General features: G+C 36.2%; 2 protein-coding genes across 9 annotated transcripts in view; one reads left to right on the top strand and one right to left on the bottom strand.

Moving 5' to 3' along the window:
• The window catches only part of LOC123677480 (maternal protein pumilio-like), a 140,441-nt gene that overhangs the window by 51,953 nt on the left and 62,849 nt on the right, over nucleotides 1-25,639 (top strand). The window lies entirely within an intron of this gene.
• Nucleotides 16,401-18,221, bottom strand: LOC123677481 (jerky protein homolog-like). Its single transcript, XM_045614029.1, has 3 exons — nucleotides 17,298-18,221; nucleotides 16,768-17,235; nucleotides 16,401-16,715 (listed from the first exon to the last, which is right to left on the bottom strand). The coding sequence occupies exons 1-3, from the start codon at nucleotides 18,084-18,086 to the stop codon at nucleotides 16,422-16,424; spliced, it is 1,551 nt and encodes a 516-aa protein (XP_045469985.1). The 5' UTR covers nucleotides 18,087-18,221; the 3' UTR covers nucleotides 16,401-16,421.

The raw sequence follows: 25,639 nt of genomic DNA, 5'->3' as shown, positions 1-25,639 counted from the left end.
TTATGGTTATCCCCCCGAGATGATGACGTTCGCCCCCTCCGAATAAATATGAGGTGCGAAAAATTGTGTCGAATCAATTTCCCGACTAACCACCACCGCCACCCTTTCGCCGCCCCCATATTCAATAACGTTGTTCGGGGGACGATTTCCCGGAAAGCGTCCGTTTTGATGACGACGACCTGGCCGTCGCGTAGCGTTGGATTTATGCCGCTCCTTATCTCGGAGGAGCGGCGGTCGCAGCCGGGCGTTGGGGCCTGCCCCCCCCTTTGGGGTGGTTGATGCGGCGCTGCACGCGACATGACGTGACCGCTGGCTCTTCGCCTCGTTCCGTGCATTAGCCTTTAATTAAAATATATCATTCGGGTATTTTTCTGGGTGTCGCGCCCTGGGAGAATTCTCGATATGCGGGTTCTGATACCGTTCTAGCAACGTTCCCGCTATGTCGGATAAGGATCTCTTGGATGTTTTGCGTTGGCGGGATCGTCGTTTTCAAGTGGAAATATCTTCGGACGCTTTTTGGACGAACGGTGGAGGAATTAGAAGCTTCTAGGCATCGAATTAGAGTGAGATTCAGGGGCGTTTCATTGCCCAGGGATCTTATGGTCCTTTGGGCTACCCATCAGAGCTGTTCTCGCCATTAGTAGTCGTAATCTACAGCTCGCTCTTCAGTTCGAGTGTTCTAAAGAACTCCAGTTAGGGCCAGTTTCATAAACGAAAGTAAAGTAGCATTTTCCATGAGAAGTTTCCTTTACAAATGAAACGTTTTTTATAAACGGATTTTGGGGTTAGAAAAAGATTTGAAGTGTCCTTCCTCATAAAGGCCCGATAGAAAAGGATCCTTTTCTTCACTCATGCTCCATGACTACTAAACATAACCTCACTCTGTTGTGTCATTTCCATCACTTTTTTCTCTACCACCCAAACTTTTTTGTTAAAATTATCATATTTCAAATTAAGGACCTTCATTTACTTTTATTATATAACAAAATTTCAATTCAATTTCAATTTCTATTCAACAAAATTTCAATTTTTATGAAATATTACCAAAAGCAGAAAATAAATCACTAGTTCTCAGAGTAGCCAACCCTAGGAAATTCAACACTTACGAATAAAAGAAAGCTTTCTCTGAAAGACGGTCGGAATATGTTCATGAAACCGGAGCCACTTTCAAGCTCAATATGAAACGAGCCTTTTCGGATGGGTTATTAAACTGGCCCTTAGTATGGAAGTTTCGAAAAGACTTTTTGGCATTAACGCACGAATATCGAATACTTGATTGAAGTTCCTAGGAAGAATTATTTTATTTGCTGCTACTGTTATGCCATAAATATTAGCAATTTCGCTTAGATAATCTGTTTTGAATTTTAAATTGCAAATGGAATTTTGTGAGGCTAAGCTTAAAAAATTGTACAGAATACCAATAGACTTCATGGAGAAAAGCTGGTCAGTCATTAACGTTTTCAATTCAATTTATAGTTTGTCGACAATCTTTCACTTCTAGTTTGAGAATTAATAGAATCCTCTTTGAAATCAGACATATAGTAAAAGGTATTTCAATAAGAGGCTTAATTTTGATATTAGCAAAAACCTAGTGTTTTTAGAGAAATCAATGGATGTTTATTTCATTGTGAAGAGGATTAACGATGCAAAACGATATCAGTCAAATGGCAACTACGGTTACGGTTACAGAACCATATCCCTAAATGAAATTTTCCAATTCTTCATTTGCGGCTGTATGTGATAACTTCACGAATTTCGTCTTTGAGGGTTTGAATCGATTGTGGAGCATTGTCATAGACCTCAACTTCCTGAGAAAAAAGTCTAAATGTGTTAAATCACAAGATTTTGGTGGCCAATTGTGATTGCCTTTTCGGCCAGGAAACTTCTCTCGCCAAATTGTGATGGTTTCATTGCTTGTGTGGCATGTAGCGCCGTCTTGTTGCAAATAAAGTCGTTCACATCAATATCTTCCAATTCCGGAGGAATAAGACAATCCTGGGTTCTTGTCAAAACTACGAGCTACAACAACACAGCTCAAGTATTTCCACCAGTTTCACTATTGCCGGCAAAAAGGTGCTTCACGCCAACCAAAAAATGCTTCAGTTTTACGAACTGTAACTGCTAAATCCAACATGGAATCAAGGTTTTCAATGATAGCTTGTATTAATCTTGTATGTTTTTTATTTAGTGAAATTGAAATATTGATCCAGGCAATTCATGCCTTCAAGGATAGGTAGTAATTTTCTGCGGGAATATTTCTCGAACCGGAATTCCAATAATTCAAATGGTGAATATGTGCATTGCTCCGAGATTTATCACTTACAGTTTCCAAGGAAACGTGGTGTTCACGTCATAACTCTTTTAGATATATGGCTTTTTGATGGATCAGTAATCCCTCATAGAATTGAAAAATTGCCTCGCGATATGTTGGAAGATTTTTATTGTAAATATTCCATGATGTTTCGGTAGAAAATTGTATTTTCAATTTTATTATCTCATTCAATTACTCGATATGAACTTTATTAATTTCAGTGATAGATACCATGTTATGAATTTGTGAAATAGGATTAATTTAATCACATTTATGCAAGAATTTAATTCAATCTATTTTTCAACCGATATTTAAACCAGATATTGTAAACAATGCTTCCCGTGCGTTGTTTTAGATTAAACGATATGCGCGTGGTGTGTTCTGCTAAAACCATTTTAATTTATTATGGATTCTAATTGTGGGAATTGTGCATTATTCGAATAGGCTATATTGATTGTTTGAATTGCTATTTCAGCTCTTGATGTTATTGAAATTCGGAGAAGAAACGCCCAAATTTGAAACACTAATTAGGGTATATTAGATTACAGTGCGTCATGCTTTGAAAACGACATAATTCATGTGAATAGTACCAGAACTTCAAGGTATTTATTATTTATCTCATCTTTTTTTTTATTACTTATACATATTTAAGCTATATATTACTCTGAAACCATCATAATCCGAAGTATTCAAATTTCGAAGAAAATAAGACTTGACATGAGATTCATGTCAATTTTGATATGACCGCCATTGTCTAGAAAATTCAAATTTGATTATTGTCTTTCCTATCTATTTTTACTTAGACCTGTATGACATTATATTTATTTTTTAGTTATTTTAGTAGCTTCGCATTCTCTGATTAGAGCGATGACAAAGTCGTGTGTCATTTGTCTTCAATATTCAACAAATCAAAAGTTAGGGCTCCAGTGACGTAATTTTTTCCGACGTTGCTAATCGCTTGGATTCAGTGCTTTATTTGGCTTTTTTTTAATAATTTTTAACTAGAAAATATTCAATGTGTCGAATTATATTTTCTCTAGAAAAAACCGTTCTGAATATTCCCTATCTTTTTTTGTGTCACGCCAATGGAATCATCGGCTTTTCAAGGAGACCGCATAAGGGCCGATGAGGAAGCAACATAATAGTAACTTTTCTCGTTTAGGATAACAGGCCTATATGGACGATTGCTTCCAATCGTCTCCTAATGCGTTTTTGCACTCACTCCGTGAGCCATTAACGATGTATTACATGCAATCCGTTTTACGGTCCACCTACTTTCCTGGAATCTTTCGAAAAAATCGTTCCGTTGGAATATAGCGGATCAAATTCGATACGTCTCAGACTCTCGCGTGGTAAAATAGAAGAGGGGAAAAACGATGAAGTAGGTATTATTTTTTTCTTTCGCTCAGGAACTTGACCCCCTTTTCTATATCTCTGGTATTCTCTGTTCGAAAGGATGATTCTAGAAAGGTTTGTTACTAAATAGTTACTAATTTGTACATTGAAATCAGCCTTCGATGTGCGTCATATGTTTGAAGGTTAAACATTTGACAATATGGATCATTTATCTACTGCTGAACGTGCAAAAACTTACTACAAATATAATAATTCTGCAGTACGTTTCGTGCATTACTGACAGATTATGGTCGACATTCTTTTCCATTTGAGCGTACAATTGGTAAGACATTGAAATCATTAAAAAAGACTGGATATGTTACAGATGTTTTAGGCCCATTGAACTGCACGCTCGACCGAAAATATTGCGGCTGTAAGTGAAATTGTTGTAGAAGATCCTTATGTATCCATTCTTCGGCGCGCACAACATTTGGGCCTCTCTTACGTTACGCTATTGCGAATTTTGCATTGGTATTTGCATCTCCCTTCTTACAAGGCTTAGTTCACACAAGAACTGAAGCCAGTTGACCATAGAATACGTAGAACATGTCAATTGGGTGCTTGAACACCAACGTTTGGATTACGACCCTTCGCAAAACATTTTCTTCAGCGACAAAACACACTTTTCACTCAGTGGTTATGTGAATTAGCAAAATTTGGTCGTATCAATATACGACCAAATTTTGTCGTTGCCCCATGGCAGTGACAATCCTCGTATAACTGCTGAGAAACCATTACATCCACAAAAAATCGCTGTATGGTGTATAATTTGGTCTGGTGGGATGATTTTTTGAAAATGAAAGTTTCACTTGTACCTTCGATGTTCATCGCTGAATTCATATGATCACTATTATTTTTTTTTTGTTGAAATTGATGATATGGAATCGGAAGAGATGTGGTTCCCTCAAGATGGTGTAACAAGTCATACATTAGGACCCGTTTTGGCTTTATTGCAGGAAAAATCTTCAGGATACGTAATTTCTTGTGATTTATATTAATTTTGGAGTTTTTTTTTTGTAGGGTTATAGGAAATATTGTGTTTATGCCGATGATCTTCAGAGATCACAGAGTCATCGAAAATTACCTTACAAGGATCGAATTATGTAAGAGATCACGCAGAGGACATAATTTATGTTGCATTCCATACATGGTCCTAGCATTATGTTGAAATCAAAATTTGGTATTCTAAATGAAAGTGGGAATTTTTCAGGTTTTCTTTGGGCACCGCAAAATGGGTAACTATTAATGTTTTAAAGAATAGAATAATAATAATCAGTTAATTAAAACCCAATCACTCAAATGATAATTCAATCAGTCTCGCAGAAAATCGATCGTAGACCATTTTATGGAACTACTGGTTGCTTCTCGGGGTACAATCTGAAATTGAAACAGTCTCTCAGTTTAATATGTAAATCTTCACCAACCCCATATGTTTATTCCCATAACTAATTAAATTATTGTTTGTTGTCTGATCATATCATCGTTGTGTTCGCCGGCACTCAAGCTATATCTACATGCTTCTTGAATACATTACGGTTTCCAGTTCGAGTTCAATTATCTCTAGTAGGAAACTTATATTCTCCATAGTATTCACTAACGTAACGGAGAATAATTTTGAACGTTAGGCACGTGAAAAAATTCAGTTATAACGTCAACAATAATAACGACGTCTTATTTCTATTAGACCCCTGGAAAATTTCGAGAATTAAATTTGAATGTTCGCGAAAGACCTCGTTTCAAATTGTGAAACTAATGAGTCCACAATTCATTACACGAGAGGGGAGAAGTTCCTAATCAGGGCACGTACTAGAAGCATTCATAAAGGAAACCCAACATACGGCGAAACTTGGAAAGTAACATTAAGATGGATTGCTTAATTTTCTGGATTCGGGTGAAATTTCAGCTGGACCTTGTGCACGTCTGAACGAGGTTCACACAAATCAAAAACGGTTCCAAAATGAAAACTTGATAAGCAAAAATAAAGATATTATTCAGATGAATAAATCCAGTGCATTCGCCATTTTGCATCGCCGTGCAGAAACACAAGTTGGATTGAAACAGCAATGTTTCCACAAAGCTCGTGAATTGATTTTAAAATCGAAAGCAAAAATAATGATTCAATAAGTATGAATTTCATATAAAGTGGATATATGGTTTGAATGTAAAATTTCACGTTAACATTTTTGTTAAAGCTATACCTGCTATCGTGAGTTCCTTACAATTCCGTTGAATTCTAGAGGATTATGCTGAAATAAATTTAATTCATTCAGAAATTATCAAATCCTTATAGGGGAAAAAATTGTAGAATCGAATTCTACAAAATATTTCTATTTACTAAGCAACTTTGGCGAAAACACTCAATACGACATTCAAACTGCAGCTTTTCACGATTTCAAAACCATTCTGAAATGAAATTATAGTCGATAATTTCCTGCAAGTTTCGAATAGCTAACCAATATCTCTCGAAAAAGGACGAAAATATCGATCAAAATCCGAGCTCGAGCATACATAAGATATTCAAATATTTGAACGAGCCGTATCTTGAGAATTTCATCGCGAACGAAATATACAATTTTAATATTTCCGCTTTTTATGAAATTTCCGCCCGGCATAAAAATTTCATCAACCCCGTCGTGTCGTCGAAAGCTTATTAACGGATATAACGAATACGAAAACGGCTCCTTAGAGGGGGGTCGAAAATGAGTGGGACGTGTCCATTAACCTGATAACCGGCTGCTTTGCCATCATCGGCACAAAAATTCGGAAAATTGAAAAGTCCCCTTATTTCCGCTGATCGGTTCGGGACGAGCCCGATGTTGACTATTCGCGTCTGTTTTCCCTCTCCGCACCCCCGACGCACCTGCAGATGCGAACACAATCGAAGTCCGATCGATTTTTCTCGCATTCGGCAGTGACAAATACCGCTCGCGTTCTGTACAGTGTCGATGCTCCGATAGGTTTTTAATAATAGAGAGATGCCCTGTCATTGCGTTATCTGCTAGCATATGGCGGTTTGTTTGTCCGCAGAAATTTCGAAAAGTTGGCATATGCCACATGCCGAACAGGATAGGCGAATGTACACAAAGCGCCGGCCTTATCTGTCATGTTGACCGAACAAACGATGTTGTTGGATAGGGTCGTGGTCTCAGGATGTTGAGGACATCCGGAACGAGAAGTAAAGGGTTATTCATTTTGCGCTTCCGAAAGTAAACGTAAATGAAACATTTTTATTTTTATCCATCAAATTTTTATTCAATATAAGGCTTGAACCTTGTCATCAAGTGTGAAATACAACATCAATTAAATATCCTCCTCGTAATTTGTTACAGGACTCGATCTTTGGGAGGTGATTTTTGATGAATCACTGGCTCATTTCGGGCAATGTTCCACCAATAACCTTACGGATGTTGGTACACAAAATGGTTATCTATGTAAGAATTTTAAGTTGTGAATAGATACCAGTTTGCCCACATCAGATATAGATGGTGGTTGATGAAATTTGACCAGATACGAGGTTTTTTTCCATTCTGGTCTTTTTCGAAAAAAATACTTTTTCTAATTCTGTGGCGATTCCGTTCATTCTGCTATAATATGTAGAAAAAAAAATCGTGAAGAATATTTCAGATTCGCACAGATTTCATGGTTATATTTTATTATAACTTGGTACTCAAAACTCTTCTGCAACGGATTTATCTATTATCTGTCAAATTTGTGATGCAGAAATTGTTCTGCTAACCCACATTTCAATGCGAAAATCACTAAACGGTAATTATGGAAATATTTCATTAATCTCAATAAAAATTCAGTAAATTAGGGAAAGCAATGTATAATACTCGTATAGAAGGCTCATTTTAACACTCGTTCATTCAAAAACTAGCCACTTCGTGGCTAGTTTTTGGATTTTGAACTCGTGGAAGTGCCTTCTGCACTTGTATTATAAATAACTATTATAGTACAATAAAAGTGCATTCTTCCACGAGTTCAGAATTCAAAAACGAGTGTTAGACTGAAGCTTCTGTACGAGCATTATACATTACTTCCTCTATTTTATGAGAGAACGAGTGTTAGAATGAGGCTTCTGTAGGAGTGTTATACATTACTTTCTCTAGTTTTTTTAGGTGCTAGTTCATTGTTAGAATGAGGCTTCAGTACGGGTATTATACATTACTTTCTCTAGTTTATGAAGGAACGAGTGTTAGAATTAGGCTTCTGTACGGGTATTATACATTACTTTCTCTAGATTAAGAAGGAACGAGTGTTAGAATAAGGCTTCTGTATGAGTGTTATATATTACTTTCTCTAGTTTTTGTTAGTGTTCAGTGTTAGAATGAGGCTTCAGTACGGGTATTACACATTACTTTCTCTAGTTTATGAATGAACGAGTGTTAGATTGAGGCTTCTATACGAGTGTTATATATTACTTTCTCTAGTTTTTGTTAGTTGCTAGTTCAGTGTTAGAATGAGGCTTCTGTACGAGTATAATACATTACTTTCTCTAGTTTTTGATTGAACGAGTGTTAGAATGAGCCTTCTATACGAGTATCATACTTTAATTTTTCTAATTCTCTGAATTTTCATTGAAATCAATGGAATATTTCCAAAATTATCGTTCAGTGATATTTGCATTGAAAAATGTTGATTGGCAGAACGGTTTTCCGTATCACGAATTCGACAAATGATAGATAAATCTATGGCAGGGGAGTTCTGAGTTCCAACATATGATAATAAAATATAACCATGAAATCGGTGCGAATCTGTGATATTTTTGCACGATTTTGTTCTACAAGATATTACAAAATTAACGGATCAGCCACATAATTATAAAAATAACATTTTGCATGGCAAAATTTAAGGCAGTGTCTGCTTTGAGAGGGTTATCTGTATTCCCAGTACTTTCTGTGTATATATTCTGAAACTATTAGGAGTTGCACTTCTGCGAACAGCATTTATTATTGCCATTACCACGCATTCTATTCAGAATATCCTTTCAAAGCTCCATCATTCGAAATAATGAAGCAGTAATGAATTCGATCATCCGGAATGCGGAATTACGAATTTCCTTCTATTTCCTCATAACAAACCTCTCCTGTCGCGAAACGAATTGCGCAAAAAAAAAAGAGATGAAAAACGCTCTCCAGAAGATAGGAAATAATGGGTAGCAGCGTCGCTCGACGTCTAGAATGCGTATTGAGTAATTTCCTAGACGCGTCAGTGTTTTGAATTAATGTCGATGGCTAGGCAACGGCAGCTTGCACCAGATAGATACGATGCAATTCGATATTCTGCGGGAATTACGCCCTGACATATTATTCTTTATTATCTGTCGGTGTAATAACGCTCGGATTTTGATTGAAACGTTTTGGGTTGTCGTTCGAAGGCTGTTTTTAGGGCCCATTTCGTTTGCTCGTTACTGTTGTGGACATTTCGCCTCATTATTTTCGATAATGGACATTCTTCAGTGCTTTTTAGGTCTTTTGTGGAGGTCTGGGGGAAACAGTTCAGTATTCAGGTTTTTCTGGGAGGTCAACTGAGAATTTAATTCATGGATAAAACTTTGGACCAATATAGTATGTTCGTCACAACAATAAAACATGTACAAAGTAAAAAAACACGTACCCAAGATAGAATTGAAGATGAAATCCAAATTGTGAAAATGTTTATAATTCTGGATTTGTGCATTTTGAAAATTTTATTCTTAATTCATGACTAGATTTCTGAAACAGAGCGGAATTTGACATAGTGATATCCAACCACCATTGATGGAGAAGGCACACTTGGAAGAAGAAAAAGAAGATTTCTGAACAGACATGTGTTTTTATTGTTATTTAAAACATTCTTTTTATCGGTTGCGGAATCGATAAGCTCTGTGTATGACCTTCCCTATTGTCGCGTTCACCGATTAGATCAGGGAGCTCTCGTAAAAATGAAATACAGTATATTTAGTCATTTATAAGAGAGCTTCCTTACACAAAGCTAATCTGGGCAAATCAGAAAAAGGCCTTTGTAGGAGAAAAGAAGATAATAAACTGGCACGTAAATTATGCAGGGTTTTTTAATAATGTGGTTAGATATTTCCTCATGAAAATAATGGAGCGTTTTGAACACCCCCGTGGTTTCTTTAATTTCGTTCCACCGGAATTCGTAAGAAATATTTGCTTGAAGTTGGTACAAAAAGCACTTAATTTTTTCATGCTTGTAAAATCGATTCGTGAATTGTTAAGGAATGAAACATATAATTTATTTTCAAATAATTAATTTATTTCTTTGATATTTTTCTGAATGAAATAATGGGTTTATGATGCCAGGATAATGTTTCATTGTGGAAAATTAGCAATTGTGACATTTTCTGTGTTTATAGTTGAAATATTGAGACGACGGTCTTTCACGGTTAAGTGTTTTTGAAATTTTTGAATTTGCCCGACACGGTATCATAAGGCACCATCGAAGGTACATTCTCAAAGAGAAGTGTAAATTCCAAAACATTTGTGTTTTTTTATAGAACACCTAGTATTTCATTGAAATTCAGATTGCATGAAAATAAAATAAACCCCTGTTTGTTCGAAGTTTCATTTATTTAAAAATTACCGTTTTTGAGATATTTTTATTTTTCAACTTTCGAGCATATGATACTTCGAACAAACTTGGGTTAATTTATTCCATGCAATCTGAAAATCAAATGAAAAAATAGGGTGTTCCATAAGAAAAAAACATGTTTCATCATATTCACATTTTCTTTGAAAATGTAATTCTAAGGAGCCTTATGATACTGTGTCGAAAAAAAAATCAAAAATTTCCACGCTTAACGAAGTATTTAGTTGATTTTTAATCGAGATTATGCTGAAAAATATTTTCGAAATACAGGTTGTTGGAATTGAAAAAAGAAATTGTTTTTTTGGGAATATCTTCGGAACCTTTTATTGTACAGAAAACAGCTTTCGTAAACTATTTCTATTGATAATAAGCTATGTTTTATGCGGATATTTTTCAAATTCTAAATTGGTGAAGGTTTTGAATGGATAGGGGTGTTTTTTCTCCCCAACTTCTAAGCTAATTAGGCATTCACTGTTTGACTTGATATTCAAGCTACTTGGCTTGAGCTTTACTTGAAATCAACTCATGTTCAAGTCAAGTAGTAGATTTTCAATGTCAAGTAAAGCACTTAATAAATGAATACTTGACATTGAAAATCTACTACTTGACTTGAACTTGAGTTGATTTCAAGTAAAGCTCAAGCCAAGTAGCTTGAATATCAAATCAAGCCGCGAATCCCTAACGCTTATGGAAAAAGCACTTTTTTTGAGACTACTATTTGAACCAACGTTTTCTACAAAAAAAAGTGATCTTGGTCATCCGCTAAAGTCGACCGTTTTCGAGAAGAATTAACTTTCATGTTGAAAAACATGGTCTTTGCTGTTAACCCTTTTTATAAAGCGTCAAAAACTACAGGTTAATAATTTAATTCAGTTAGTTTAACCACTGAATAATTCTTACGAAATCTGTTTTCTGTACGATAAAATATTCCGGAAATATTCGCAAAAAGCAATTTTCAGTTTTAACAACCTGTACCTACCTGTTTATGGGGCAAGTTAACAGGAATTGTTTTTTCTTATTTTTGGACGATCTATCACATCCTGAAGTTCTGCGCATATATATTATGAAACACCTTGTACAATTTAAAATATGCCCCATACTCCGGGACCAATACCTCTTCATTCCTACAGCAGAGCTTCGCGCCAATAACAAAAGACGTGAAAGAACGGCACTGACCGATTACCGAATCTCGAGAACATCGGCCTCACGTTACATATTCAACTTGATGATGACCCTCCAAAATTCATCGAACACGATATCGGCAGTAGTGTGTTATGCTGGATACGTTCTTAACGAAAGAAGAAGAGGTGGATGACTTCCCGTTGTAATGGTGCGGTGACCGCTGCTCCGGTGTTCTTCTTCGCGGGCCCGTTCATCAGCAGCAATGAACTCTGGTCGCGGTTGGGGAGATCTTGAAAGGGGAGATCGCTAAAGACCGATGTTGTGATGACAGTCTTCGATCCGATACGATTATTGAATCGGGTAATGGATGGATTTTTCTGCTTTCTTCAACGTGGCGATAAGTTTTTCTGCTTCGTGGTGTGTTGGCGTGAATTCAGGAGATGAACAACTTTTCGATTTTCTTCAAGAGGGAACAACGCCACGTTACTGCTCAGTTCAAAGCGAAATTAGAAATATTTCTTCTTCTGAATCATATGATGTTTTCAGAAAATTTCTTTGAACAATTATCTACATTGTAGTATTTGAACATTTTCAATTTGAGGGTAGAAAACAAAAATGTATTTTCTCTAATTCTGTGGTTATTCCGTTCATTCTTCCACATCTTGTAGAACAAAATCGTGCGAGAATATATCAGAAACGCACAGTTTTCATGGTTATATTTTATTATTCTATGTTGGTACTTCGAACTTTCCACCACGGCTCTATCTGTCAATTCATCAATTTGCCTTAAAGAAATTAGTTCTGCCAACCAACATTCTTCAATGCAAAAATCACTAAATTATATTTATGGAAATATTTCATTAATTTCAACGAAAATGCAATGAATTAGAGAAAATAATGTATAATACTCGTACAGAAGGCTCATTCTACCACTCGTTCATTCCAAAACTCGCCACTTCGTGGCTCGTTTTTGAATTTTAAACTCGTGGAAGAATATCAATGCCTTCTGCACTTGTATTATAAATAACTATTTTGCAACTTTTCATTTTTCGCAAAAGAATTGATGATATGGAATCCCTATGAAAATCAACACAAAATTCTAATTTTGTGAGATTTTATGACAAGACTCTTAAATTACTTCCTTTCGACGAAAGTTGGAATTATTGTAATATTCCTAACTTCTACTGATCATTTAATGTTTCTTACAACACAGCACATTATTACATTCCTCTTCTTCTGGGAAAATATTGACAGATCACAAGAATGTCACGTGGGGTGTTACCTTACAAGGATTTACCCCACCTTTCTCACTAGGTTATGCAGTACAGATTCATTATAATTCTGTACGGAAATCGCTTGATCGATTCTTTCAATTTTTGGATTTTTTGGAAGAAGCCTTCGTATGGCTTTTGATAATAAACTCGATGATTTGTATCACCAAAAAATTTATAGTTTTTGTTTTATATCAGTTAGAAAATTGAAAGGTTTTTCAATCTTATCTATTGCAATGATGAATTTCAACAGTTTTTCATTATCATATAATTACCACTTTATAAAAAAACTACTTGAAGCCAATTGCTATTTATCGCTTTCTTATTCGGTAATATTTCCATTTATTGGTATGAATTTCCTAATTGAAATACGTTTTTTTTGAAGAACTCTGAATCTATTGTATGTATTTTTTCATTATAATGGGAAAAATCTTGAAATTCATCATTGAAATGATTTGAGATATCATTGAGAATCCTTCCAATTTTCAAAACGATTTATTCAAAAAATATGATTTTCCTTGAGAATAGATTCAGTGAGTTATTCGAAACTGCCTGAGAAATTTTTCTTCCAAAAAATGAAAGAATTGACCAAGGGGTTCTCGCATAGAATGAAAATCAATCTGCTCTGAAGAACATGGTGAAAAAGGTAGTGACATCCTTAATAATGTCAATGAGACAAGAGGGAGTAGCCTTTAGGAAATTCAAATTAGGAATTTTTAATATTGTGATGATTTCATCAATTCGCTTCTATGAAATTGAAAACAGCTTTGATTTAAACAATTTACAGAATTCGAAATGTGATAAATTTACATCGATATTGAAGATAAAATTCTTCTTTACTTGTTTTTTTGATGTGTCATCGACATATTGATTCGATTCTTGTTTACTCTAGAGTCTAGCTAGAATGAAAAAAAATCGTCAATAATGACTCTTGAAGATTCGAAGATTTATCCTCTTTGATTTCGTCGATTGGCACGTTTTGGGTATTTGTATTTTCGAGTGCTTTCAGTCTCGTTATTCAAGAATAATAAGGAAGGATAGTATGGACAGAATATCTCACCTCGTAGTCGGTTTGAAAGTCCCGACGAAATCTCAGAATCCCTAATGTAGGCCAGAGACCACCTCGATTCACCGTCGAATTCGTAAATTTTGATGTATGCTAAGTCGAAATCTGCAAGTATAACTGGATAACCCGCCTTCCTATAGGTTCGGTTCCAGAATTTTAAAATTCACGAATTTGTTACTGTCACAGTTTCGGGATCCGAGAGTTGAAAATTCTGCTATACCGGCTGTGTGAAAAGTGATATGTTTCACCGCATGTTGTGGCCAATAATATTCAATTTACAAATTCTGAAATATTAACTTTCTCTGGGTGGTTTGCAAGCTAAGGTGCCGTTCGGGTAGGATCTATTATATTGTTGAGGTACACTAACTTAGTAAATATTAATCTTTCCTCTTCAGTGTGAATAGTCGCATAATGTCTTATAATAAAGGAAAGTGTCATTTTCAGCACATCGGCGAATTAGTCACCTAGTGCGGTAAGTGATACTTTGGCGCACATGACTGCCGTTAATCAACTTTTAACTGAACATTTTGTCATCGTGAACTCTGCCATAGGCTATTGTATTTCACCTTACTGATCTCGGAAAAATACGCGAAAAAACTTTTTTTTTAAATATATTTACTCCTGGTTTGTTTGGTAATATGGCGAATTGATTTCAAAGTAGCTTCTGGGAGCTCTTCGTCCGAAGATCTTTAATATTGCTGCAGAGTCCGACTACTGTTGCGACGTTTGAAATGCTTTGACGAATGGATAACATAATTTGGTTATGAAACATTTTGTCGCTATATCAAACCACCTGTTGTCTCATTTATATTGTAATTCGAATTGATTTTCAACAACATTTTCATTTCATTTATATTCCAATGATATATTTTGTTCAAATGAAGAAAAACTCCATTCAAAGACCATTTTCAACTTTTGACAAATCTGACAATTCAATTTTTAATACGCCGATGACTTAACATTTTATCTGTCGGCGCATAAAACTAAAATAACGTTTTGAGGGAAAGTACAAACTTTCATCATTCTATTATTATAAATAAAAAAAGAAAAACCAGATTAGTCCATCTATTGAAACCTGAATATGTCACTACAGTCTTATTTACAGGTGAAATCAATCAAGTGCAATTGACTCATTTTTTTTTTCACTCGCTAGTGCGGAAAAGTGACACTTTGGGATAAAACCGACACGGTTGCAGAATATTATTTTTTTTCTCGAACGCTTCTACAGGATCATCGGAAACGCCAAACCGAAAATAACTATCTCTTCCTGGAAATACACGACGAGAAGGATCTAACGCTAGGGACTACACTTCTAATCCGGAAAGGGCCCCTTTCATACGCGTTTTCCACGAGAACGAAGCCAATCCTCACCCCCAAAGCACAGGTGCTCGGAGATCCCGGTAAAGCGCGGATCGGCTGTGACGCTCCGTCTCTAGCGAGCTCGCGCAGACGTGCTTTCGGTGTTTCTGAATACGCGCGGCTCTGGTTCCTTCTCGACGTCCGCCAGCTTTCAGTTATGCGCATTCCGCCGATCGTGTAGTCTTCGCTTCCGCGGTCATCCCGTACTACTCCGGTGGACTGCGTTGTTTTTGACATTTTTCTGTTTTTTCTTTGCCCGACACCCGCAAGGTCGTCGGCCGTCGCGACGCTCCCGGAGGATGTGAAGAGCGCCGATGTGACCGCGAGCCAGTGATCCTTGTTTTTATGTTTCGATTCAACTAGTATGTGTTGTCTTTCGCCGATACGGCCTGTCGATGTAAGAATATGATCGAATTTGTGGTGTGCTGGTCCTTCGATTCGGATTTCCTTATTTTGTGCGGAGAGGGGATATTCCTGAGAGAAAAAAAAGCCTCCCGGATTGGATTTTTCGCTAAAGTAATCCGGACCTAATTAGACGGATCCGGTCCCGGAAGAGACTACGCTTTTACTCGGGAGAACGTAATAAAATTTTACTGTAATCTCGTTCGAGGATTGAATCCTGAGAAACAACAGATTGTCGGAGCCCGGAAGAGTGGATTTCCATCTGGAAAATGGGAATCCGGTTTTTATGATCGCTTTTGAATTAATTATTCTGCAAAAGACAATACAGTGAAATCTCCTATAAAATATTCATTGGTGAATATCAAGGGGGCAGGTTGAAATTTGGCAACTTTCAGAATGCTCCCTTAATATTTATCATCACTACCATTTCCTGTTAATTTTTAAGTATATGGGGCCGTCAAAATCGGCTATTTTGATTTTGTTCACAGCATCCCTTAATAGAGCTGCACTTGACCTTTGAAACTAACAACGTCAATCAAATGGAAATGTGAACAAAAAATTCAGACTATCTTGGTAAACCAATTGTGTTCCATTCTAATTCCACGTAAAATTCCATGTATTTCAAGTATTTTTCAATATCCTTGGGAATAATGTGTTGATCGCAATATCCCACTATATTTCGTTTCATTATTCATCGTATCAAGCGGGAGTTTTCCCTTTATTCCTTTTCCTTTTTGTCGACGTTTATGAAATTGAGAATTCGTGGAAACTTGCAATACAGTAGACTCGCGATACTGTGAACACAAAATGTATCAAGGGTGTTCGAGTTATCGGAAGTGTTCATCTTAAGGGGGGTAGGGCAATGTGCAAATTTTGTGACGTATTTTATAATAATTCATTTATTTTAACACTTGAAATATTGTGTAATTTTGGTTTGAATTTGTTTACTCTTCAAATTTTCCAGTACAGCTTTTTCTTGCAGGCGTTTCAAAGTTATTATGTCTTGTATTTCCATAAAATTTTCTTCAGCCCAATAAATAACAGTGGAAATTGATTTCACTGCTTCGAAATGTGGAACTTTGGGCCTTACAATATCGACATCGTTATCTTCATCGTCGCTGTTTTCTGGAATATTTTCATCATTCATATCTAGCTCATCGCAATTCCACCGTTCAATTTCTTTTTCATTATAATCATGCTAAAATATAGAAAATTTGAAGGAAATGAAAATGTATGCTGATTTTACTTACCGGTTGAAGTTCCATTAAGAGTGATATTGTATCTTTCACAACAACTTTTTCTCTATTGAGCATTTCTTGTAACATACTCAAAGGTATATTATCCTCATCAGTGAAATCTTCAGTGCGATCAAACAAATTTTTCCAACACTTTGAAATCATCTCTGCATCCAATTTGATCCATGCAACTTGTAAATGAGCCACACAATCTTTTAAAGTAAGTCGTTTCAGAGCATCGGTTATGTTTTGCTTTTGACTCACAATTTGACTCAATAAGCTCCTTCTGTAATGTAGTTTTGTTAAACGTAGGATATTCTGATCCATGGGTTGGATCAAAGGAGTCACGTTGGGCGGCATATAAACAGTGAAAATTATTCCATCTGAACTTCGTAATTCCTCAGCCGGCGGATGACAAGGAGCATTATCCAAAATGAGAATTGCTTTTTGAGGCAGTTTTTGACCTCGCAGAAAGGATCTGACCTGAAATTTGAGTTTGATATCATTATGTTATACGAAACGTAAAAAAATTACATGTCACTCACCTCTGGAATAAAATGATGAAAAAACCATGTCTTCAAGATGTCTATCGTCATCCAAGCATTTTTTGAGTGCTTGTAGATGAACGGATTTTTAAAATTTTTAAAACATCTTGGCTTCGCTGCTTTACCTATTAATAAAGGCGTCAACTTATGCGAACCATTAGCATTCACGCACCCCAATAAAGTAATACGTTGCTTAGCCATCTTCAATCCAGGAGCTGCTTTTTCAGAAAGGGCAACAAATGTTTTGTCAGGGAGAAGTTTCCAAAAAAGGCCTGTTTCATCTGCATTGTATATTTGATGGTTACTTAGGTGATGTTCTTGAATTAAATTCTTCAGCTTCTGCTTGAAAGGATCGACTAATTCTGGCTGCGATGATAGCTTTTCGCCAGTAATTTTTAAAAATCTAACGCCATGTCGAATTTTAAATCGCTGTAGCCAACCATCACTGGCATTGAAATTATTGGTTTCTTTAAATTCTTCATGTAATTTTGATGCCATGTGTTTAATCATATCTCCTGTGACAGGAACATTATGTTTCCTCTGATTTAGGAACCATTTGTATAATTTTCTTTCCATTTTTGGATTTTCCGGTCTTCTCAACGTTCGCTTCTTGCTAGGTTTCAAGGTTTTATTGACAGAGTCCTTTATTTTTTCAGCCTTCTTCTTTATGGAACAAATCGTTGATTTTGCTACGCCATATTTCACAGACAAAGCAGTTACACTTAGACCTTTTTTGTGTTCGTCTAATATATTCGCTTTCTCAAATAGAGTTAAACACTTCGGAGGCATCGTTACACTCTGATATTCCGTAAACGCAAAGTACGATATTCACTGTTTCAATAAATCTGAGATACTAAATGTATTATGACTATGCAAACAAGTCTGAACGTGTTCGTAAGCGAAAAAATTAGATTATCTGTCTCTGTTCATTATACCGAATTTCTGCGATGTTCACGTTACAGAGTAGTCAATGGATCAGAATTTCTGTTCACGTTATAGAGCCATTCACGGTATCACAAGTTCACGTTATTGCGAGTCTACTGTATAAGAAAATTTTCAGATTGAACGGTTTTGTTGAGTCCATTTCAAAATTTGCGAATAACACCATAACTTCAAGAGCAAATATTAAAATTTCAATTCAATTCGTCAGTTGAATGTAAAGTTTCAACATTGAATTTCAAAATATCAGATAGTCCCCGAATGATATTCTGATTAATTTACGAGGATTTTCAACCCGAAATGTTTCATCCTAAGTTGCCTTTTATTACCTAGATTACTCTCCAAATATGTGTAAATAAGATACAAATTTCAGAACAATTCAAACCAGACGGGAGAATATGCTCTAGTTTTCTTTCTACGTGTTAATCAGCGAGTTATTTAACCCGCCTGAAACGCTTCCCCCTTGGCAGTAAATCTAAATTAATACCATTGTGGCTGATGAACAGATCATTTAGCCCTTTTTGACACGGACCCCCCTTAACTCGAACAGATTATCCTGTAAACCGTGGAATTTTCCTCCGAAAACTCCGCATTTGAAAAGCCGAATGGGAAATCCATCAATATTCAACCTAACCGACGTGGTTCGTGGACCGAGTAATTTATTAAACCCATTGTTTCAATTTTCGACGTCGGAAACGATTCTTGCCACTGAAAAAAGGCGAAATTCTTTCGGAACAATTAAATACTCATTAACGTCGTAATGAACTTCATTCGCTTCACGCGGTCCCTAATTATTAAGAACGAATTGCTTTTAGGTTAACAATGATAATTATTGTTAGACGTTTATTTATTTCGGTTCAAAGGAATTCATTCATCTATATAGTTCGTAGTTATTGAACTTGAAAAGTGTTATCGAGATTTTTCAACGTTGTGCTAGAGATTCCACCACCTGTTGGTCGGTCGTCGTGTAGAATCTGAATCGTCCTCTCAGGAATATTCCCAATTCTTGTTCTCCTTTCGAAGGCTCACCTCAATTAGTCATGTATTATTTGCTTAATGATTTCATTTCTGTAGGGAACACGTACTTTACGCGGGTTATCTGACATAAAATCAACATAAGTTGGTGTCAATGAAGTCGATTCATTTGGTCACGCTCGAAAAAACACTGAGTGATTTTCAGTTTACTTTGTCGCCTCCTCGCAGATACGGGCGTATTATGTGGGTACCTTCTAGGAAATTCAATAATGCGTAATGAGAAATCGATCGGATATTTGGATTGTTCAAAGATAGTGATACGAATAAATATGATACTTAATAGTGACATTGAATTCTTTGCGTGAAACGTTCAATAACAGCTTATTATATACAGGGCGATTTATTAGCTCACCGACAAACTTTGCCGTATGAAAAATCATGTAGTTAATGCCCAATTTCAATTATTTACGGAAATAAATTGCTTCAAAATTTTCATTCATGCTTATTGATATGATTCATTGAGAACAAGAAAGTAGGCTAAAAAAAAAGCGTAAATGCACTTGTCAGTAGATATTCTAATCCTCGCATTGACGTGCGTGAATTCAATTTGCAATAATCAAAAATGAATATAATATCGGTATGTTCTTTCGTGCTGTAAGCGTACATTTTCAAGTGTAACTTACTAGCAAGTCTTAATTTTCTGCTACAATTTTGATGTAACAGAACGCTACAATTAGAATACCTACGTTTGTTTCCAAGCACACTTTGATATTTTCAATGAATCATATCCTTATGAATGAAACTTTCGAAGTAGTTTTTTTTCTCCAAATAATCGAAATAGGCCATAATATGTTCCCGGAATGTTTTCTTGCTAAAATTACATGACCTTTCGTATGACAAACTTTGTCGGAAAATTGATAAATCATCCTGTATATAACTAGGATGATAAAATAAGATTCGACTCATCGTGACATATACTGCATGAGACGGGAACGTAACTTCAGTTTGAAATGGTTCCGCACTGAGCCTCACGAAGTTCTGACGCAACAGTTTCTAATAAATTACACTTCACAAAAAGTTGGTTCGACGATACAAAAGAAAGAAATCGAATTTCTCGTCGTTTTTTATCTCCTCCCAAATCGGCTCTCAGTGTTTTGTCTGCGTTGAAACGAGGAAAAAAAGAAAAATAGTAAAAAAAAAGCTCCTATCGAAACGGCCGAATTCCGTGATCGAAGAATCATTCCGTGTCATATGAGGGAATCTTTATAATACCCATTCTTTATCGGTCTCCAAATAAAATACGGTCCTCAACATTTCCCCATATATCTCCCCTTTTTTTTCGGAGCGAAAAAATCGGAAGCTTTTCGTGCCACCTCCGAATTTCCATGCCGCACCGCTAAACTCGCTATTAACTAGATCACAAGTTTTCGGACACGGCAACCGTGGATTTAAATTGCAAATTGTCTGTTGCCATTCAACGAGAACTCATTCCGCGTGTCTACCGCGGAAGGTGTATGAACAGACACGCCAGCCGGAAAGTTTCAAAGGGCTGCGAAACTGGATATTCCTGACGGCGCAACGTCGAAATTGCGCGGCGTAAGGGGCGGTTTGCACGCGCTTACGACAGCGGGAATCGAAGTACGCACCGATCCCGACCCGTGCTCAAGTTTTCTAAAAATGTATGTTTGAACTACTGGTACGAAAGACCTACTGTTATGTTCGAACTACTTATACAAACGACCTACTGTTATGTTTGAACTACTGGTACAAATGACCTACTTATTCAGCTGAAATACTTTTACTAGGTTCTTCAGTGCAGATTCATTTCGATTCTGTTCGTAAATCACTTGATCGATTCTCTCAACATCTATATGGAACCGTCGTATGGTAGTTTAGAATAAACTACCAAATTTATAGTCACCTATCTTTTTATATCACAAATTGAAAAGATTTTCAATCGTATCTCAATTATTTCAATGATGAATTGCAACATTATTCAGAATTTTTACATTCCGATGAAAAAAACAATCTGCTATATGAAGTTCTTTTTCCAAAAAATGAATGAATCGATTGAGCGATTTCCGCACAGAATCAGAATGAATCTGCACTGAAGAACCTAGTGGGGAAGGGTAGTGTGCATACCCTTATAGTTGGTATATATGAGGATTCAATGAAATCAGTGCCTAAGAGCTATCAGAACGCTCGTGTATTGGCACAAATGACCTACCTATTCAGTGGCTTTACCAATTCATCCAATCTAATCGGAATCATTGGACTACTTATCGAATTCATCACAGAGATAACCAGAAAATTGAATATGCTCATGAATCACATGAAGGCGAATTTGTATAGAGCTTTCAGAGTTACTCCATCCTCTTTGATGTAACACGATCGTAGTCAAAACACGTCATTTCTACCGAGAATGCAATTTGTGTGGTTCGCGGAAATCGACATTGCCGAACTGATGGATTCGACCGAAATTGATAGAAACAGCCGTTAAAAGTGCGAACCTGCCCTAATATCCGGCGCCCCGTCGTATTCCGGTAAACGATTCGACAATTCGCGTTTTATTGCGAACGGGGTGAAATTAGTATGGTTTGGAATCACGGGCAGGTGCAAAGGAACGATAGATCCTTTTCGTTATTGCGCCCCTGGGGGCCTGATGAAATTAGAACGAAGCTGGTCTGGTCGTTGCTAACTGTGAAATTTCCATCAGAACCCGTTCAATATTTTATCAAATGTTGCGGGTTTTTTTTTTCAAAGAGCGGTTTTGATCGGAGTTTTGTTTGAGGGGTTGTGGGGAGCGAAAAGGCCTGCAGCAATTAATTATTTCCATCCCCTGCTATCGTTTAACTTTGACACCGTTGGGGATGTTGGATAGGCCTACGTAAACACAGAGAGATCAGGTGTTGAACTTCTGTTCTTCTCGCGTTTCCTTCAATTTATTTTCTTGTTATTGTTCGGGAGTTCCCCTGCGTTAGCTAATCAAGTTTAATTACCATTTGATGGACAAAGCGTTCAGGTATTAGCTTACTCTAGTTCTCAGAATTGTGTTTGGGTACAAATTGATATTCTAGAAATGACCCACTTCTGATATTTCAGTGAAATAATATTTTTCATGTCGTGATATTTCAGCTAAAATTGTTGGAATTTCAGCTTTTTCTGTATATTGTTTCAAGGAGCTGTTTACGTGTTATTTTTTGAGTAGATCAGTGGAAAAACATATTTCTCATATATATGATTCAAAAATTATTAACTGAAACAAATTTCTATTCTTTCCTCGGCTCAAATATCAACATCCTTTCTAATTGTGCACTTCATCTCTTCTACCACTCATTTATTATTCGCCAAATTCACAAAGTATTCTACTAATTTTATTATTTCCGTTATGATAATCCATTGTGTTGTGCTACCAATGTATTTACCGAAATCACAAATTCTAACAATTGTAATGAAGGGAAAATCACAAAACATGACGTCGAAAGACCGTTTCAAAATAACAAAATAAAGGTCTGTATGCAAATCAACCCAATTCGACGTCATCAATATTGCACTCCTGTTGATGATGTTTTGTGGAGTCGGGGGGATCGGTGTAGAGTGGCGTGCTATAGCAGGGGGGAAAAGCGCGTTCGATAAGTCATCCTTTCCGACATGAAATTGCGAATCTCATGTTGAAACCGGCACAATTTCGCACTGCCATAGGAAGAAATACCACTTGGGCAATCGCTAGGAAATTTTCATCCGACTTCCTGGTTGTAGACCACAGCGTGAGGTTTTATGAGGAAACGCGTCGCTAACATCATATGGATAGGAGATAAGATTCTTACTGTTATTTTTATTTTCCTCGTTTATATGTCAGAAAAATGTACTCCGATAAGCGAGGTTCTCGAAATTTAAAAAAGGGATTTGTTATTGTGTAAAATGGAATATTTTTCCCGGTTTTCTATATTCGAATTTTGCCGTGTATATTTGCGCTCGGTACCAGTTTTTATTTGAATTTGCTTCACACCATCGTTGATGTTTAGTCTCCGGATTTAGAGGTGTTCTACGATTCTACAATAACGCTCAATATGAATTGACTCCATTGACCCAAATTCGGCCTTCGCTCATTACTGGTCAATATGACGTACGATCAGGCAGATCGTCGACAATTTCTCGTCAGTCTTGTCGGCCACATTTTCACCTTCCCGCAACTGTACGTGTTCCGACTGACCGATAGGTCCACCCGATTATATCAGTCATTTGTTTTCAGCTCCATCGCCCATCCATTTGAATACCGCTCGTCGTAGTGTCCTGTGATTTTCATAATAGTTGTTTCGCTATTGGCTGTTTTTGGTTTCGTAACCGAACGGAGAATTTTCAGTGGAAATCTGGCTGTTGAAAAGTGCCTTAATATGAGACGGATGAACTTAAACCAGGGTTGAAAGAGATTATATTTAAACTACGAAATATTATTGACATTGTTAATTTTGTGAAATGTGTTGACATTGCGTCGAATAGTTTGATATTGTGCTGTGAATAGATTAAGAATGGTGGTGCTTCAGGAGGCAGGTTCGCCTATCCAGGCACCTGCTCCGTTTTTGGACTATCAACAAGCTGCCACTTGTCTGAAGCTCATCCCAAAGAGATATATTAATATTCATCAGTGGCTATCGCCCATATGTACAAAGGACCTCAAAGCCCAAATTGTAAGTTACTCGAATGGGTTCATAATCTAATTCATTGTTCAAACTCGACTGATTTCGACTGATTTCTTGATTATTAAGTACTTTCATAATGTTGTGAAACTAAGCAGGGAATTTGCGGTGACAGTGGAGTAGAAGAATTTGATTGTTTTTCGTTTATTAGGCGATTAACAATCTTAAGACTGTTATTTGCATGACGGTGAAGCAATTGTGGTTCCACTTATTTATGCAAAATACCTTCATGTTTAGCTGAAATATGTAAAGTATGTTCAACGGCTATTGACAAAATTAGATGATTTTTTCAAAATAATCCACAATCAATTGCTGAACTCTGGAAAGATGCCTAGAAGTTTAAGCTTGTATAGTATATTCAATACATATTATTCCGGCAATGTTAAAAATTCGGTCAGATGCATTTAATAATGTTTACATAAGTACAAAATTTTTCTGGAATTTAGCATGCCTATATAACATTATATAAGCTTAGTAGAATACATCATTGAAGTAGTCGATTCTTTTTGAACTCGAAATATTTCTTTCTCTATTATCTGTCAAATTTTTGATACGGAAAATAGTTCTACCAACCAACATTATTCAATACAAAAATCACTGAACCATATTTATGGAAATTTACCATTAATTTCGATAACAATTCAATGAATTAGAGAGAACTCGTACAGAAGGCTCATATTAACACTTATTCATTAAAAACTCATACTTCGTGTCTCGTTTTCGAATTTTGAGCTCGTGGAAGAATATGAATGCCTTCTGCACTTGTATTAAAATAACTTCCATACTATCAGAATATTATTGATGCCGAGACTCCGAAATAAATATGACATGCTTCGAATTTAACATTTCTCGTCATCCTAAACGTTACATCAAATTTCCTCGTATCGTCTGTCTATTCACTTGTAAACCTCGTTTCCTGTCGATATGTAACTTCACTCCGTCTGCTTGTTTTCGTATTTATTTGAATTTCAAACGATCTTGTGCACTCGACGAATTCGCATATTTTGTTGAACCTTCCTTGAACCCAGATATTGAATAAATCGATGAACGTTGATGAATTGTTGTTGTAGAAGAATATGGCCGAATCAGCTCCAGGATTTGCATAGATCAGCGTCTTATTTACATATGTTGAATATCGCAAACAAAGCTTCATCAATATCAATTAAGTGTTTGTATAGCGAGGTCGAATTATTCAGTAAACTTGCTAAGAGAGCTTTTATGTTCAACAGAACCGAAGGGAACAGAACCAAACGAAGAAGAAAACCATGAAGCTCGTGGTTGTTCGCTCATAAATGCTTTCAGCGGAGGTATTGTTAGACGAGATCTGGTTTTTCAGTTTATTACGTTCAATATAAACTTTTTGCATGAAAAATACAATCATCCCCACCTTGAAATTTAGATGTTTTATGTTTTGAACAGTAAAATATTTAAAATTAAAAATGAACTCTCCTCTAAAGTTCAGGCGGACAATTTCCATGGAAAGTTAGTTCACAATCAGCTCCGAGTAGGAATATGGCGTATTTCCATGTTATTAATTGCGTATTGCTTTGTTTTGCATATGTCATTATCTGAATGTTGAATCGAAATAAATAAATGAATATCAGTTTCGATATTCCATTTCTGAATTTTGACGGCTAATGGTACAATCAATGGATTTACATATATTAAAGCTGTATTAATGTCGATATATACATCATAAAATCATGAAAAAAAATTGGGTGATAGTGATAA

The sequence above is a fragment of the Harmonia axyridis genome, chromosome 4, assembly GCF_914767665.1.
Source record: "Harmonia axyridis chromosome 4, icHarAxyr1.1, whole genome shotgun sequence".
Taxonomy (NCBI): Eukaryota; Metazoa; Arthropoda; class Insecta; order Coleoptera; family Coccinellidae; genus Harmonia; species Harmonia axyridis.
This window is presented reverse-complemented; position numbering and strand designations above follow the sequence as displayed.

Excerpts from the sequence above, each read along its gene's own strand:
- LOC123677481 (XM_045614029.1), bottom strand. The coding sequence starts at position 18,086 with ATGCCTCCGAAGTGTTTAACTCTATTTGAGAAAGCGAATATATTAGAC. Across the intron at positions 17,236-17,297 it reads TTCATCATTTTATTCCAGAG|GTCAGATCCTTTCTGCGAGG; the intron begins GTGAGTGACATG and ends CTCAAATTTCAG. Across the intron at positions 16,716-16,767 it reads TCTTAATGGAACTTCAACCG|CATGATTATAATGAAAAAGA; the intron begins GTAAGTAAAATC and ends TCTATATTTTAG.